We start from the raw sequence: 13833 nt of genomic DNA on the forward strand, positions 1-13833 counted from the left end.
TTTTTTTTTTGGGGGGGGTGGGGTCTGATGCAAGACTCCTTGGAAGCCATAAACCAGGGGGGTTACTCGTGCTCTGCAGCCTAGTGTCCATCATCCCGCACAGCTCAGATGATTCCTCTTTCACAGCTGTCACCCTCAGAGCCACGGCCCGGCTGCCACAAGCAGAGGCAGATGGCTTTAGGTTGAGAATAAGCAAGCACAGCTTGGGCAGGAGGGAAGGAAGAGGAATTTTGTCTGGCAAAGGCCTGCATCTGGACAGCTGCCCAGGTGACAGCGAGCAGGTTCAGAACTGGGGAGAGCGGCACCAGCGACCCAAAGCAGAAGTCACTGGTCAGTGTTTCTCACGAAGCATGAGCAGCTCCCTAATGGGCTCCTACTAGCCAGAGTGCTTCTGCTTCCCTTATGAACTTCGCTGTCTAAAGAGGTGAAAGGTGATCTCACAGCGGAGCTCCGTGCTCAAGCTTCAGTCCGCACGTTGCATTCCTACTCCCACTCGCTGTCTGTATTGTGCAGACTCAACAGCGCAAGAAAGAGTGCTTCAAAGGCTGCCCCTCAGCAGAGCGTGCTGCTGAACCAGGCACGGCAGCAAAAGGAACGATCCGTCTCCAGATAGGAGAGACAGCGCAACACAGGCCGAGCTGCATTTCCCCTGATGAGAAGGCAGACAAGCCTTCTTGGGGAATGGACTGTGAGCACTTGATCCAACATGCTCCACAACATCGCTGCTTCTTGAGTTCGTATTGATGGTGCTGAGACAACTGTTCCGTGGTGCCCATAGGGTCTGTTCACTGAGTAAAACAATTTCCTGACCCCTTTCTGGGGGGAGCAGGGAGAAGGATTGGAGATAAGGAGAGACCAGCCAAGCCCAGCCACCCAGCACATTTAGTGTGCTGAAGGCCTGCCAGCTTCTGTAGCCACCTGCAAACAAGGGAAGGATATGGCCAGCATCATATTCAGCTACCTTTGAGTCCTCAGCCTAAATAACCCAGCATTCATTTCCATCTGGAATGACTCAGGGAGGCCTTTGGCACAAGCCTTGGGCGTGACACAAACTCACACATCTGGAGCCACAGCAAAACACCTTGAGCACTCTGTCATTCCAGCCCACATGGAGTTTATTTACTTGCGCATGGCTCAGAGGAGGGGAAAAAACAGGCCAACTGGTTCATTTTACTACTTAATTTTCAGATTCCTGCAGGTAAACATCCTCAGTCTAAATTTGCCCTTCACAGCTTACATTTGCAAAGGAGCCTCCAGGGCTTTGGAGCCCCACCAACATGAGATTCATCTAATTCCCTTAGGCCTACTTGCAAATCCCTGCTGACGCATTTGTTACGCGCCTCCAGATTCTAATGCCATTTGCAAGCAACCGGGAGAGAGAGCACTCTGCAGCGGTCCATGTATTTCACAAGCACGGCTACAGCCCCACATGGATTGTTATCATGGGATTAGTTTGCACCACTTGGTCTCTAATGGCGTTATCTTCTTTCAGTGGAGGGGAACTGAGGCACAGAGCAAGACAGCGACTCTCCCAAAACCATGCAGAGCAAAGTGGCATTGACACTTAGAGCTTCCTGGCATCCAGGCCTGAGCTCAGTCCTCCACGCAGTGCTGTCTGACAGGCAAAACCCCAAGCTCCTACAAGGCAGGAGAACACCAAGCTGTGCAGCAACAACCAGAAAAGAGTCTGAACCTAAGACAAAGAAGATGGACCTAGATCCCACATCACAAGGGGGTCGGTGCCTGGGGTTTTGATTTGACCCGCTGTTTACAGCATGCACACAGGGGCCAGTAAATAGTAATTATCCTTGTCAGGGAGGTGCCATTAGATTCACCATACAAAAAAGGAAACTGAGGCCTAGGGAGGTGGGCTTGCAGACTAGTGCACTATGGATCTCCCACTTCACTTCAGTTCCACCAAGGAAGCCCCTGAAGAAAATTATGGGATCTGAACTTCTCATATCAGCTAACTTGGGTGTCACCAACAATGGGACAAACAGTTTACTCCAAGGCATTCCTGACCTTAGTCTAAGGGGAGCGCCAAGCCCTTTGAAATAAAGAGATTTGCTTGAGTCAAGGGCACAGCTGTGCACCAGGCTGGGAGGACAGTGATGAACTGGTGCCAAGCTCCAAGCCCATTTGCCCAACGCAGGGAACCAGACTGCCCACCGGCAACACAAAGGCTTTTTTTTTTTTTTTTTTATTTGCAACTTAGTGGGAAGATGGGATCTCCACAAGGAAAATAGTCAGTTAAGGAGAGGGTATATTTCCCCAAGCTCTGTAATGAACACTGAAGGCTGAGCTATATAGCCCACTTTTGAGGGAGCGATTACCCACTTGAATAGCCTCACTGGTCTCTGTGTGAACTAGGCCAGTTCAGTTATCCCAAGCTATAAAGCTGCTACTTAACCATACAGCAAATGCCCATGGGCAAACTGCTTCAGACATACCTGGTCTAACCCTCAGACCCTTTCTGGGTCTCCAGCCAGATGCTTGATAGTGGAACAGAAGTGTTACAAAGCTAGTAATCTGTTTCACAGCAGCAGTTGCTGAATTTCATGAGAAGCTTGTGAGACTTAAGCCCTGTTTGCAGAACAAACCATGTGTCTGAATGCTGGGAGATCTTCCAGACCTTAGGAAGGCACCCCCAAGCTCTCAGTAAAGTGTGAAGCATGACATCCTGCAGTCTCCAAAGCAGGGTAGAGCAAGGTACAGATGACCAGCTCCGATGGCTACCTCTGAAACAGACACTCAGGGAGCAGACCACCTTTAGCAACCTCTCTCCGAGTCCAGGTGACACCTACTTAAATGGGGACAAGTGCTGAGTAAATTGCTGCTCAGGTACTGACTTGGCATCATGCCTCATGGAGACCCAAGAGGCTATTAGGGGTAGGTGCGATGTGCCCTTAACCAGTGGCTCATTAATCCACAGGTGAAAGAGAAAGCTGGTGTTCTGCCCCAGGATTTCCCAGGAATGTAAGATAGAGAAAGAAAAAGAAGAGTGTGATTGCCTCACCCTGGGGCCCTTTCTTAGCCCTCATGGTAATGAAAGCCTCAGGACAGGGCCCTCGGTCAAACCATGCCTCGCATACAGGATGCTCAGAGCCCTTTCAACAGTCCTGGTTTTCCTACCTGATGGGGGCCCCTCTGCCCTGTGCGGGCCTCAGCAGCACGGTGATGGTGCTCTCTGACTCGCTCAGAGGTGATGGCATGTCCCCATAGTCGAAGGTGGGAGCTGCAAGGGAAGCAGAAGCGAGACGGCGATGAGCACTCTGGACCCAGCATGGAGGGAAGCAAGTTACTCACAGTCCTAGGGACAGAAGGCTACGGGCTCTTTGGAACGACCAGTCAGACAGCAGGAGCCTGAGGTGAGCAGCGCCAGAAGCAAGCATCCCTCTGGGTTTCATTAATGATGTTTGCCCCTTTGTAGCACTTTCCTTCCGAGGACTTCAAAGCACTTCACCAGTACTAAATGGCTGGGATGTATTGCCCTCCTGTGAAGCAATCAGGATCCTTGCCCCCATTGCTAAGATGGGGAAAGTGAGGCTGATGGCTTTGCCTGAGGTCAGACACAAGGTACAGCTGGACAGTGGAAGGGTCCGGAGTCAACTCCAGTCCTCCTGGCTCTCATTCTTTGCTCTGCGCATCGCACCAACCCTGATCTAGCGCCAGGCTTTAGCTGTGTCTGACCAAAAGATTCAGGCCTCCGGTCTCTCTCGCTGAGGTTTAAAGGGTTTTGCCAATGCGAGTACTGCAGCATTAGGCTCCGCCGCGTGTCAGCGAAGCCCGCTCAGAACTCTTGGGTTCTGTCCCTCGACTCCTTGTAGGACCTTAGGCCAGTCACTTAACCTCTCTGTACCTAGGTATCCCCCTTGCTTAATTACCTCGGCTCCAAGAGGAGATGCAAGACAAAACCATCATTTCATACGTCAGAGGCTGGCTAAGAGCCAAGTATTACTAATTGGACAAATGTGTTTGGACACAGTTGCGCTGCGCTGCTGTTGCCCAGTTGCTTGATTTAGAAAACAAGGCAGTTAATCTGCATCAACCCATCAAAAAATATATTCAAATACCTACCATTTCCTTCAAGGGTAAGAGAGGAGCCAGTAAACCTGAGCTGGTAGGCGGTTCTGAAACCAAACCTAGGTCCAGATCTGAATGTCCCTATTTCTACAATGGGTTGGACCGGGACCCAGTATCCTAGCACCAATTGTGATCTACTTCTGAATTATGCAGCATGGGACCTTTTGCACTTTGTGTTCTTCAAACCAGCTGCTTTGATGGGATGGAGGGGTTTTCTGTGTGGTACTGAGTGGCAGGCAGATACCTAGTGGCCTGCACAGCTGCTGTAGGAGGGAACTCAGGAATAATATTTATGGCAGTGGAAAATATTGATATAATCAGGGGTTAAGGCTGCTTCCCTCACTGTTGCTATCTATTATGAGTGTGGTGATATTTGGCATTTTTTTTAAATATCACCAGCTTCTGGAGTCATTCATGGGAGAATCTCAGCTTCAAATACACATCCACGAATTTCTACCTCTTGTAGTTGGGGAGGAAAGCTGGAAATTCAAACTTGAATGGCTCAGAAACCAGAAAAAATAAAAATCACACCCAATTATAATTCTTTAAAAAAAAATGTCACGACCTTTAAATAAAATGTCACATTTTCAGAGTGCGGGTTGGGGGCTAGACTCGTGGTTTAGAAAGCTTGAGTTGGCAAAGCTCTGGAGTGTATTAGATGCAACTCAGGAGTGACAACAGCTCGGCAGGACCAGTGGTGTCGGGACACAAATGGGACAAGTTGAAGAAAAATGCTACATGTTCAGGATGCGGCACTGGCGAACTCAACTGTTTGGGGACACAATTCCACCTGATTTAGCACAGAGATAACCTCCAGCTTAATGCTAGGGAGCATTAGGTCACTAGAGGTACCATGTTCAGCATGAGACAAAAAACATACAAAGTCAAAAGCCCTGTGCTCACAGCATTAGCCTTCATGTCCTGGCCAAATCCCAGCTCAGCTCCTATGTTCCACCTCCCTTATTTCTCCCTAAGTAGTCATGGTCTTCACTTTCTGCCCTGATATCATGCTGTGCGCCACTGCACGGTTGCCATGCTCCAGCCCAGAAATGGCAGAATTTCAGAGATGGGTATAAAGGTTGGGCCTGTCACGAGGAAAGTGCAAACCCCATAGTCACTTTGGGAGGAAAGGTGCTGCGCAGAAGAGAGATGTTCATTATTAACAAACACCACTCCGGTTGTTTCTGTTTTGTTCTGGGGGGCGGTTTCCAGTAACCAGCATGGAAATGCATGTAGGCAGATCCTGCACTTCCCAATGCCGTTCTCCAGTGGACTCAGGGAACCTTTTCTCCCCACCCTGATACAGTCCCTTGCCCTCATGTCTCTGTCATGCCTAGAGTGCCTGATTAATTAGTAGTCACTAGGGTTGGGCTCATGTTGCTTTGTAATTTCTATGCCCCCATTAGGAAACATCTCAACCCATTCAGTGCTGTTAATAGCTACACCAAGGACATTAGCAAACAGCCCTAAGTACTGTATGGCTTGTTAATGAAGCCCAATTAATCCCTCATTTGTACACTTGTAACTCAGATAGACTAATAGTTTCGTTTCTGTAAATCTCCCCCTGCCGTGTGCAATTGTTGCCATGGTATAGGTACAGAATGATCCACAAAATGCAAGCTCATTTCTCCTTCCAGGGGTCTCCCTGGCCTCTCCCAATAAGGCTGACCATAACTGCAGCAGCTCGAGACTTGAACACTCTCTCGAGATGCCTGCTTGTGATAAATCCTGGATTCCCTGGCTGAACTACTGGGTAGTTCTGTGCAAGCCCCTGCGATGCCAGCACCCCAGTGATGGCAAAAACACAGCCTCACTGTCTTTGAATAGGCAGCGCTCCAAAAAAGGGATGTGTGAACTCCCAACCATTGTGAGGGCGAAGCATTTTCTTGATGCAACTAGTCCCAGCACTAGCCCAGGAGACATCAGAGAGACATAGCACTGCTCTCACATGTGCCTCAGAGGCAGCTGTGATGGGCGTATCAGGTCAGCAAGGTGTGACCACACTGCTCCTCTTGGCAGAGGTAGAATTTCTCCCAGAAAAGCCAGGTGAGTTTTCCTGGGTAACCACTGGGCTGAGGACTCAAGAGGTCCAAGACAGGCCCTCCTACTTGCTCTAGTAGTTTCCCTTGTCTGAGGTCCTGGTGACATCACATCACCACAGCACAGAAAGAGTCACCAGGAAGATCCCATGGGACCCCAGACACAGGAGCAGGCAGGGTAAAGGAGCAGCAGCAGGTATGCAGACCATGCTCTGGGGAATCTTAGAGAAAGAGCAAACCTAGTGAAAGGGTTCCCTACCCCTCTTGCAGCAATCAGGGGACACTTTATTGCTGAAGGGCGGCTAAGGTCTGAAGTCTTTCCAAATAAGAGCCAATAAAAAACTTGGCTGGCCCAGACAGTTTACACCCCAGGGTACGTAAGGAGTTGGCAAGAATCATAGCTCAGCCACTGGCACAGATCTTCGAGAACTCGTGGTGCTCAGGTGAAGTGCCCAAAGGTTGGAAGAAGGCCAATGTGGTGCCTATGTTCAAGAAAGAGAGGAAAGTAGATCCAGGGAACTACAGGCTTATCAGCCTGACCTCTATTCTGGGGAAGATCTTGGAAAAATTACCGAAAAGGCCATTCTAGACAAACTGGCCGATGGCAATATCTTGTGGGACAGCCAGCACAGGTTTGTTGTAGGCAGGTCTTGCCTGACCAATCTCATGTCCTTCTATGACCAGGTGACACACCACCTGGACAAGGGAGAAGAGATTGACATCATATATCTTGACTTTAAAAAAGCCTTTGATCTGGTGTCCCATGATCTTCTCTTGGAAAAACTGGCCAACCGCTGCCTCGGCTACTTCACAGTCCGATGGCTGGGGAATTGGCTCGGAGGTCGGACCCAAAGAGCGGTAACCTATAAAAGTAAATCACTGTGGTGCGCCATGACCAGTGGGGTCCCCTAAGACTCCATCCTTGGACCTATACTCTTTAACTTCTTTATTAATGACATAGACATTAGTGTCAGAAGCAGACTGGCCAAGCTCACCAATGATACCAAACTTTGGGATAAAGCGTCTACACATGAGGATAAGCTAGTGATCCAGACCGACCTCGACAGGCTCAGAAAATGGGCGGAAGAAAACCTGATGGCATTCAATACCGAAAAATGCAAGGTACACCACCTTGGGGAAAGAAAACCCACAGCAGGCTTATAGGCTTGGCAGTGCTACACTTGCTAGCACCACAGCGGAAAGGGACTTGGGGGTCATGACTGACCACAAGATGAATATGAGCCACCAGTGCAATGTTGCAGCTGGTAAAGCAAGCAAAACTCTGGCTTGTATCCATAGATGTTTCTCAAGCAAATCACAGGATGTCATCCTCCCGCTGTACTCAGCCTTGGTGAGGCCGCAGCTGGAGTACTGCATCCAATTCTGGGCTCCACAATTTAAAAAAAGGATGTGGAAAAATTTGAGAGAGTCCAGAGGAGAGCCACATGCATGATCAGAGGGCAAGAGAACAGGTCTTATGAAGAGAGGCTGAGAGCCACGGGACTCTTCAGCTTGGAAAAGCCCAGGCTCAGGGGGGACCTGGCGGCTGCCTATAAATATATAAGGGGTGTGCATCAGGATCTGGGGGATACCTGTCCACCAGAGCACCCCAAGGGATAACAAGGTCAAATGGTCACAAACTCCTCCAAGACCATTTCAGGCTGGACATAAGGAAAAACTTCTTCACCGTCCGAGCCCCCAAGGCCTGGAATAGACTCCCTTCCAGGGATGGTGCAAGCACCTACTCTGGACTCTTTTAAGAAACATTTGGACATCTATTTTGTTGGGATCCTTTGACCCAGATGACTTCCTGCCCTTGGACCAGGGGGCTGGACTTGACGATCTTCGAGGTCCCTTCCAGCCCTAACGTCTATGAATCTGTGAACTTTCCTGCCATTCCAAGGCAAGTGGGGCACAGGATGTGCCATGAAAAAGATACAGCTGTAGGGAAATTTCAAAAGAATGCCCTTAAGACCATCTCTTGTGCCCACTGGCAGGTAAAGCCAAGTGCCTTACTCACTACAGGTGCAACTTTCCGTTGAGCACCCTTAAATGAGACTATTTTCAAAAGAGCTCAAGCTCCTGCTTACACACCCAAGTAAATGCCTAGATTTTCCAAAAGAGTTCAGACTTCTGGATGTACTTTGGGTACTGAGCGGTTTAAAAAAATGAAGCCCTAGGTGCCAAGGTGGCTGCTGCTGGATGCTAAGCACTTCTGAAAGCCTGACTTTAAGCTATTGTGAAAATGCAACTCCATGAGCCCTGTTGGGCAGAGTCCGGAGACGGTGGGATCATAACTCCTGCAGATACAACCCCTTTAAAAAATGACCCAAAACATCTCTTCCAGGGATAAGAATGTCCCAACCTTATAGTATCCTAGTGCATTTCTTAAAGCAAGTGCCAGATTCCACTGACAAATGGAGACCTCGTGCCTCTTGCCAACAGTACAAAGCTGCCCTTCAAAAAGCAACAAGATACTGCACTTTAAAACTGCCTAGAAAAGCTGGCACTGGCCCTGGGCTCAAGCAGAGGTAACAACAGGCAGATAGTTGGACTTCCACAGTTGGACAAAAGAGGAAGATGAGGAGGAAACTTCCCTCAGCCAGACTGATTTTATTCTCGTATAGAAAGCTTGCAATCCAGCCCACAAGCCAGGGACTCAAAGGATCCTCAACAGATGCAGGGCTGCAGTCCCCAAGTTGTACCTCTTCCAAAGAGTTTCTAACATGAGTTCCACATAGAGCCCATGTCCATCCCCTGACCTGGGGTCTCCTACAGGAGTGTGTATACCTGCAGGTCTCGCTCCCCAGGCCTCCTGCAGGATTGCACGCCTGGAGCAATGGATAAGCCGCTCCACCCTCCGAATGCAAGCTGCCCTTTCTGTGCCACAAGGCCTCTCTCTGAATAACTCTTTTCCCATGTGGCCCTGGAATTTGGCTTATCTAGATGTGGAAGTTAATTTGGATTAATGGAAGAAGTAAATGAAGCATGTAATAGCTGTTCCTGAATAAATCCATGTGGGGACACATGGATTCTTGTTCCACTTAATTTCTGCTTTCAAAACTGACTGAATGCATGCAGAGCAAGGAGCACCTGCACTAGTAGAAGGGCAGCCGTACAAGGATTCTTTCCACAATGGCTATCCCAAAACAGCTCCATGTGTTGTCTCCTGCCCCCTTCCTTTGGAAAGGTAGGCTGAGCCTGGCACAGGTTGTAATACAGCTCCAACCACCTGAAAGGGTTAACACCCCTTCTTATACCATTTCTGGGTGCTGTTCAAGGGGTGAGAGGGTGGTAGGGACATTATCACACGGTGCAAGGCATGGAATAAGATCCACAGGCACAACATACAACTATTTATCACATACCCCTCTGGCTTATCTCACAAATATCACCTGGTCCCAATCCGTCCTGCTTCTCTATCCGTACTTAGAACCTTATCCCCAGTGCAGGCGAGCTCCTTGAATGCTCAGGCACAGGTAAGCCAAAGACCATGCGCCATCTGACAAAGAAGCACAGTCCCTTCCCACCTAGCTAAGGCATCTTATCTATTCCACCTCAGACACTGTTTCTCACTCATGCAAATAATATCATTTCTCCAAGACCATTTTGGGAAGGATACAGGGCTGGCAGTGTTCAATTTCTATCTTCTCAGCCCACCTCCTGCTAATGGATCACATCAAGGTTGCTCCAGTGAGTTAGGAAATGTGTTCCACTAGCACCACAGCCCGGGTCTGCCGCAATGTAAACAAGGCAGCTCGCAAACTGCCATGCGACTAAATTATCCAGCAGAGTTGTAAAACATAACGCACACTGCTTTTCATTTGAATCCTGACGGCAGGGTAGCCCGGGGAAAGGGGAGGGGACTTCCGGAGCATGAAGAATCCATTTCAAGAGAAGACGTATTTAACTGTGCCAGCACAGTGGAAAGCGAGACAGTAGGAGAAGGCCACGAATGTGCATTGTCAGGCTCCGTCTGGGACTGCCACCCTTCCTGATTGTCACAGAGCAGCCTTGGCTCTCCTTGCTCTTTGCTGTCTCCTGTACAGCCTGTGGTCAAAAGGGGCAATCATGGCAGCAAGGCATGCATAGGACTGCCAGTGGGAAGGACGAGCAAGGGTTAATCAAAACTCTAGCCATGCTTTGGTTGGGATGAGGATGGGGATAAGAATGCTTTCCAGCTCTGCGGAAGGTTGCTGGTTAACATGTCATGTAGAGAGACATTGGATGTAAGTTGTTACCATGCAAGAGTAGCTGAGCAATCTCTCCAAGGTGAGTTGGTGGGCTGACTGGCAAGCAGGCTGGCATTCTTGGCAGAAGGGCTAATGAGTGAACACCCAGCCTGGCCTGTGGGGGTGGGCATCCCTCCCGTCCGTCCAGGGATTACATGGGACACGAGCCTACACTGTGAAGCTACTGCCTTTCCCCAGCACTGAAGTCTACACTTCCCAAAGCATGAGTGTTGAACCATGCACGTGGCTATTCCAGCATGCACAAACGCATGTTGACGGTCACTGAAATATTTGCCCATTGTAGTGTGAACCTCTGCCAGCAGTAATTTATATAAGGCCCATCCTGCAGCACTGAAGTCAGAGTGGAGCTTTCCCACTGACCGCTATCTGCTGGATCATGCCTACAGAAAAGTATCTACACTTGTTGGGGGGGGGGGGGGAAGAAATCAGTACCAACTTAGTAAGTGGAATAAGAGGAGAAAAAAGGATACAGGTAAGTCGAGGATTGCAACATTTCGAGTTACAATGTTTCATACTCATAACGTTTATAAATTGACACCCTGTTTCAACTTTCTGCCATCGGTTTTGACTTTACAACATTTGATCTGACACGATGCCACACCAGTGAACAAGTTTGCTGCCTCACCCATCTCCCTGGAGAACATCTGTCCAAACTTCTTTAAACACTTTCTTTAAGAAAGCAGACAAGACTCCAGAAAAACCTGCAGCCAAGACTCCTGAGAAGACTCCAGCCAAGAACCCTTCAAAAAGTCCAGCAAAGTCACCTCAAAGAAGTCCTTCCAAATCAATATGATTGCTATTTACAATAGAAATACATCAATGTAGCTATATTACTCATCTATAACTGAGCGAGTACAAAATTCTGGGTTATTTTTTATGAAAACAAGGTATCAGGCCTTGGTTCAGGAACAAATCCCCCATTTATAATATTGTTTCCTATGGGAAAATCAGTTCCAAGTTACAACATTTTGATTTAAGACACGGTTTCAGGAACCAATTATGTTACAAGTCCAAGGACCACCTGTAGTTTCAGACAGGAAGTGAAGAAGACTATTCAATCCAACTGAAACTTCAAAAAAAACGAAAAAAGACCCGACTTCCCAAGGGGAGTTTGGCTATGGCATTGGAACTATGGATGGCCCTTAAGAACATACAGAAATAAAGCTGCAAGGGAGTTCACAAGGTCACCTAGTCCAGACCCCTGGTCAAGACAGGACGACCTACCTCATCAGTAATATTCTTACCTTACCCTTAATGGAACCTTACCCTTACCTTGCCCTTAACAGTCTTGGGGTGTTTCAGATGTTGAGCTTGTCAGCAGAAATACAGCATAAACACAACATACAATCGTCTTCCCTTTCAAAGAATTGGTCATAGCCAGCAGGGTGGTATCTCCATAACCCACCTGAGATATTGGTGGTGATCTCGGTCAGTGCTGTCTGGCCAAAGCCCTTTCCAGTGCGTGCCCGAACAGAGAACAAGTAGGTGGTGCCTGGGTGCAGGTTGGAGAAGACGTGGTACGTCTCATTGCGGAGCTTGGAGACAGTGCGCCGCGGGCCGGGCACATTGACCGCAGGGTCTGAAGACTCGATGCTCTGGTAGCTGATCTAAGAAAACAGGAGAGGCCATCAGACAGGTGCTGGTCATGGTATGGTATGGGGAGAGTGCAGCAGGCTGGTGCAACAGACCAAGCCTGCACAGTGAGTTAATATGAGGTGCAGATAGAAGTGATCATTTTTGCCCGCTCTGGCCACAGAAAGTGGTCCATAGCCATGACCAAACAAGTGCAGACAGCTTAAAAAATGACCAAGCAGGGAAAATCTGAACGAACCCTCACTGCATGAGGGGTCAGACGAAGATGTTTCAAAACAAAGCATCTTCTGTAACTTCTGTCTACACTGCCTGCCACCCTGGTGCTGTTTTCAGAATGGGAGGAGGGAGGAAGCAGAGGGAGTTCAGTCTGGGGGTTTTTTAGCCCCTGCTGGAAGGTGGAGTGAGTGTATTGGAGCCCCGCACCCCCAATGGGGTGCTCCAATTCACCCACCCCGTGCTCCAGCACTGGCTGGGGTACCCCTAGAACGAGCTCCCTCTTCTCCCTTTCCCCCGCCCATCCTGAACCAGGGGCAGGTTGGGAGTGAGGAGGGGCTATTGCTGGGGAAACCAGCTGCAGGCTCCAGCCAGCAACTAGATTCCCACCCCCGGCAACTCCCCCCACCCGAAACCAACAGTGAACTTCTGTTTAGAAGATCGTTGCAACACAGAACGCTTCCTGCAAAGCTCTTTCAGTTACAGCAGGGAGCTGCACTTCTGTCTGCACCTCGTGGGGGAGAGGAAAGTATGAGGCAGATGTGCAGGGTATGCAGGAGGGGGGTTCTGCCCTCTGGGTAGATGTGATAGAGTGGGTTGAGTGCCACCATATGCGACGTAGATGTGGGGGAGGTGTGGAAACAGTTTGGGTACGGGTTTGGTTTGAATATAAAAATAGGTGTTATCAATCTGTCAACAATGCTGGTATTTTGGATCTGACGCTTCAATCGCTTGGAGTATGAGACAGATCCAGCACTGTGCTACCATCCCAAATGCACATGTCACAGGTCTTCACCTTCTGGTTCGGGAACCCGACACAGGTCTCCCCAGGACCCTCAGCCCCAGTGTGCACTCCCTGCCTCAACTGGTCCAGCCCTGGGACTCTGCTCAGTTCTGTCAATGCCCATCACATACAACCTGTTTCTACATACAGCTCTGTCACTAGCTCTTTCGCCTCTGCTTTGTAATTCCCATCTAAGGGCCTACGCGAGCCAAGCAGTCTGTGGGATGAAAGATGGCTGGGATTCATTGGCAACGTGTAGGGGGTGCACAGGGGTGCACCAAGATCGGCCGTGCACCCCCTGGAAACACAGCCACGAAACAGGAAGTGCCAGCGGAAGTGCAGCCCCCTCCCCAATCAGCAATAGGCAGTGGGGAACCCCCCCCATAGGTGACCTGGTGCCCCCCAAGACTCGGGAAGCATAGTCACCCATGCTGGGATGTAAGGTGAACTATCACCCAACTCCTTTTTCACGTTAGATGTCAGAGGGGAGTTAAAGACAACACACTCTGTGCAGCACAGAGACATCCACCAGCCTCTGCAGAGCCTCCTGTTGAAATGGCTGATGCTGTACTTTTTAAACAGGAGTCCCAAGCAGGGCATCTCATCTGAAGGCCATCACAAAGTGATTGTAGGGACATTGAGGAGGAAGAGAGAAAGAGAATGAGACAGACTCCACCCTACGGTCAGCAAGAGGCAGGCTGGATTGCATGCTCCAAGTGACGGGCCTGAAGGTAGCGGCACCAATGTGGTTGCCCTTAATCTCCGAGATTAAACCCGGCATTTCCAGAATGAATGCCGAGTCCCCAATCATCATCATTCCCCAGAAGCCGCAGTCCAGCCAGGAGCGTGGCAGCACGGGGAATGGAGA

The 13833-nt window shown here is 49.4% G+C and overlaps 1 protein-coding gene across 3 annotated transcripts in view; it reads right to left on the minus strand.

Moving 5' to 3' along the window:
- PTPRU (protein tyrosine phosphatase, receptor type U) overlaps positions 1-13833 on the minus strand; it is a 205984-nt gene that overhangs the window by 101865 nt on the left and 90286 nt on the right. For all 3 annotated transcript variants that reach the window (XM_019547652.1, XM_019547654.1, XM_019547651.1), the window contains exons 9-10: positions 11781-11982; positions 3133-3235 (exon numbers count right to left, since the gene is read on the minus strand). In XM_019547652.1, coding sequence (XP_019403197.1) covers positions 3133-3235; positions 11781-11982 — 305 coding nt within the window. The remainder of the gene's footprint in view (positions 1-3132; positions 3236-11780; positions 11983-13833) is intronic.

This window comes from Crocodylus porosus, unplaced genomic scaffold (assembly GCF_001723895.1).
Source record: "Crocodylus porosus isolate Cpor-Errol unplaced genomic scaffold, CroPor_comp1, whole genome shotgun sequence".
Taxonomy (NCBI): domain Eukaryota; kingdom Metazoa; phylum Chordata; order Crocodylia; family Crocodylidae; genus Crocodylus; species Crocodylus porosus.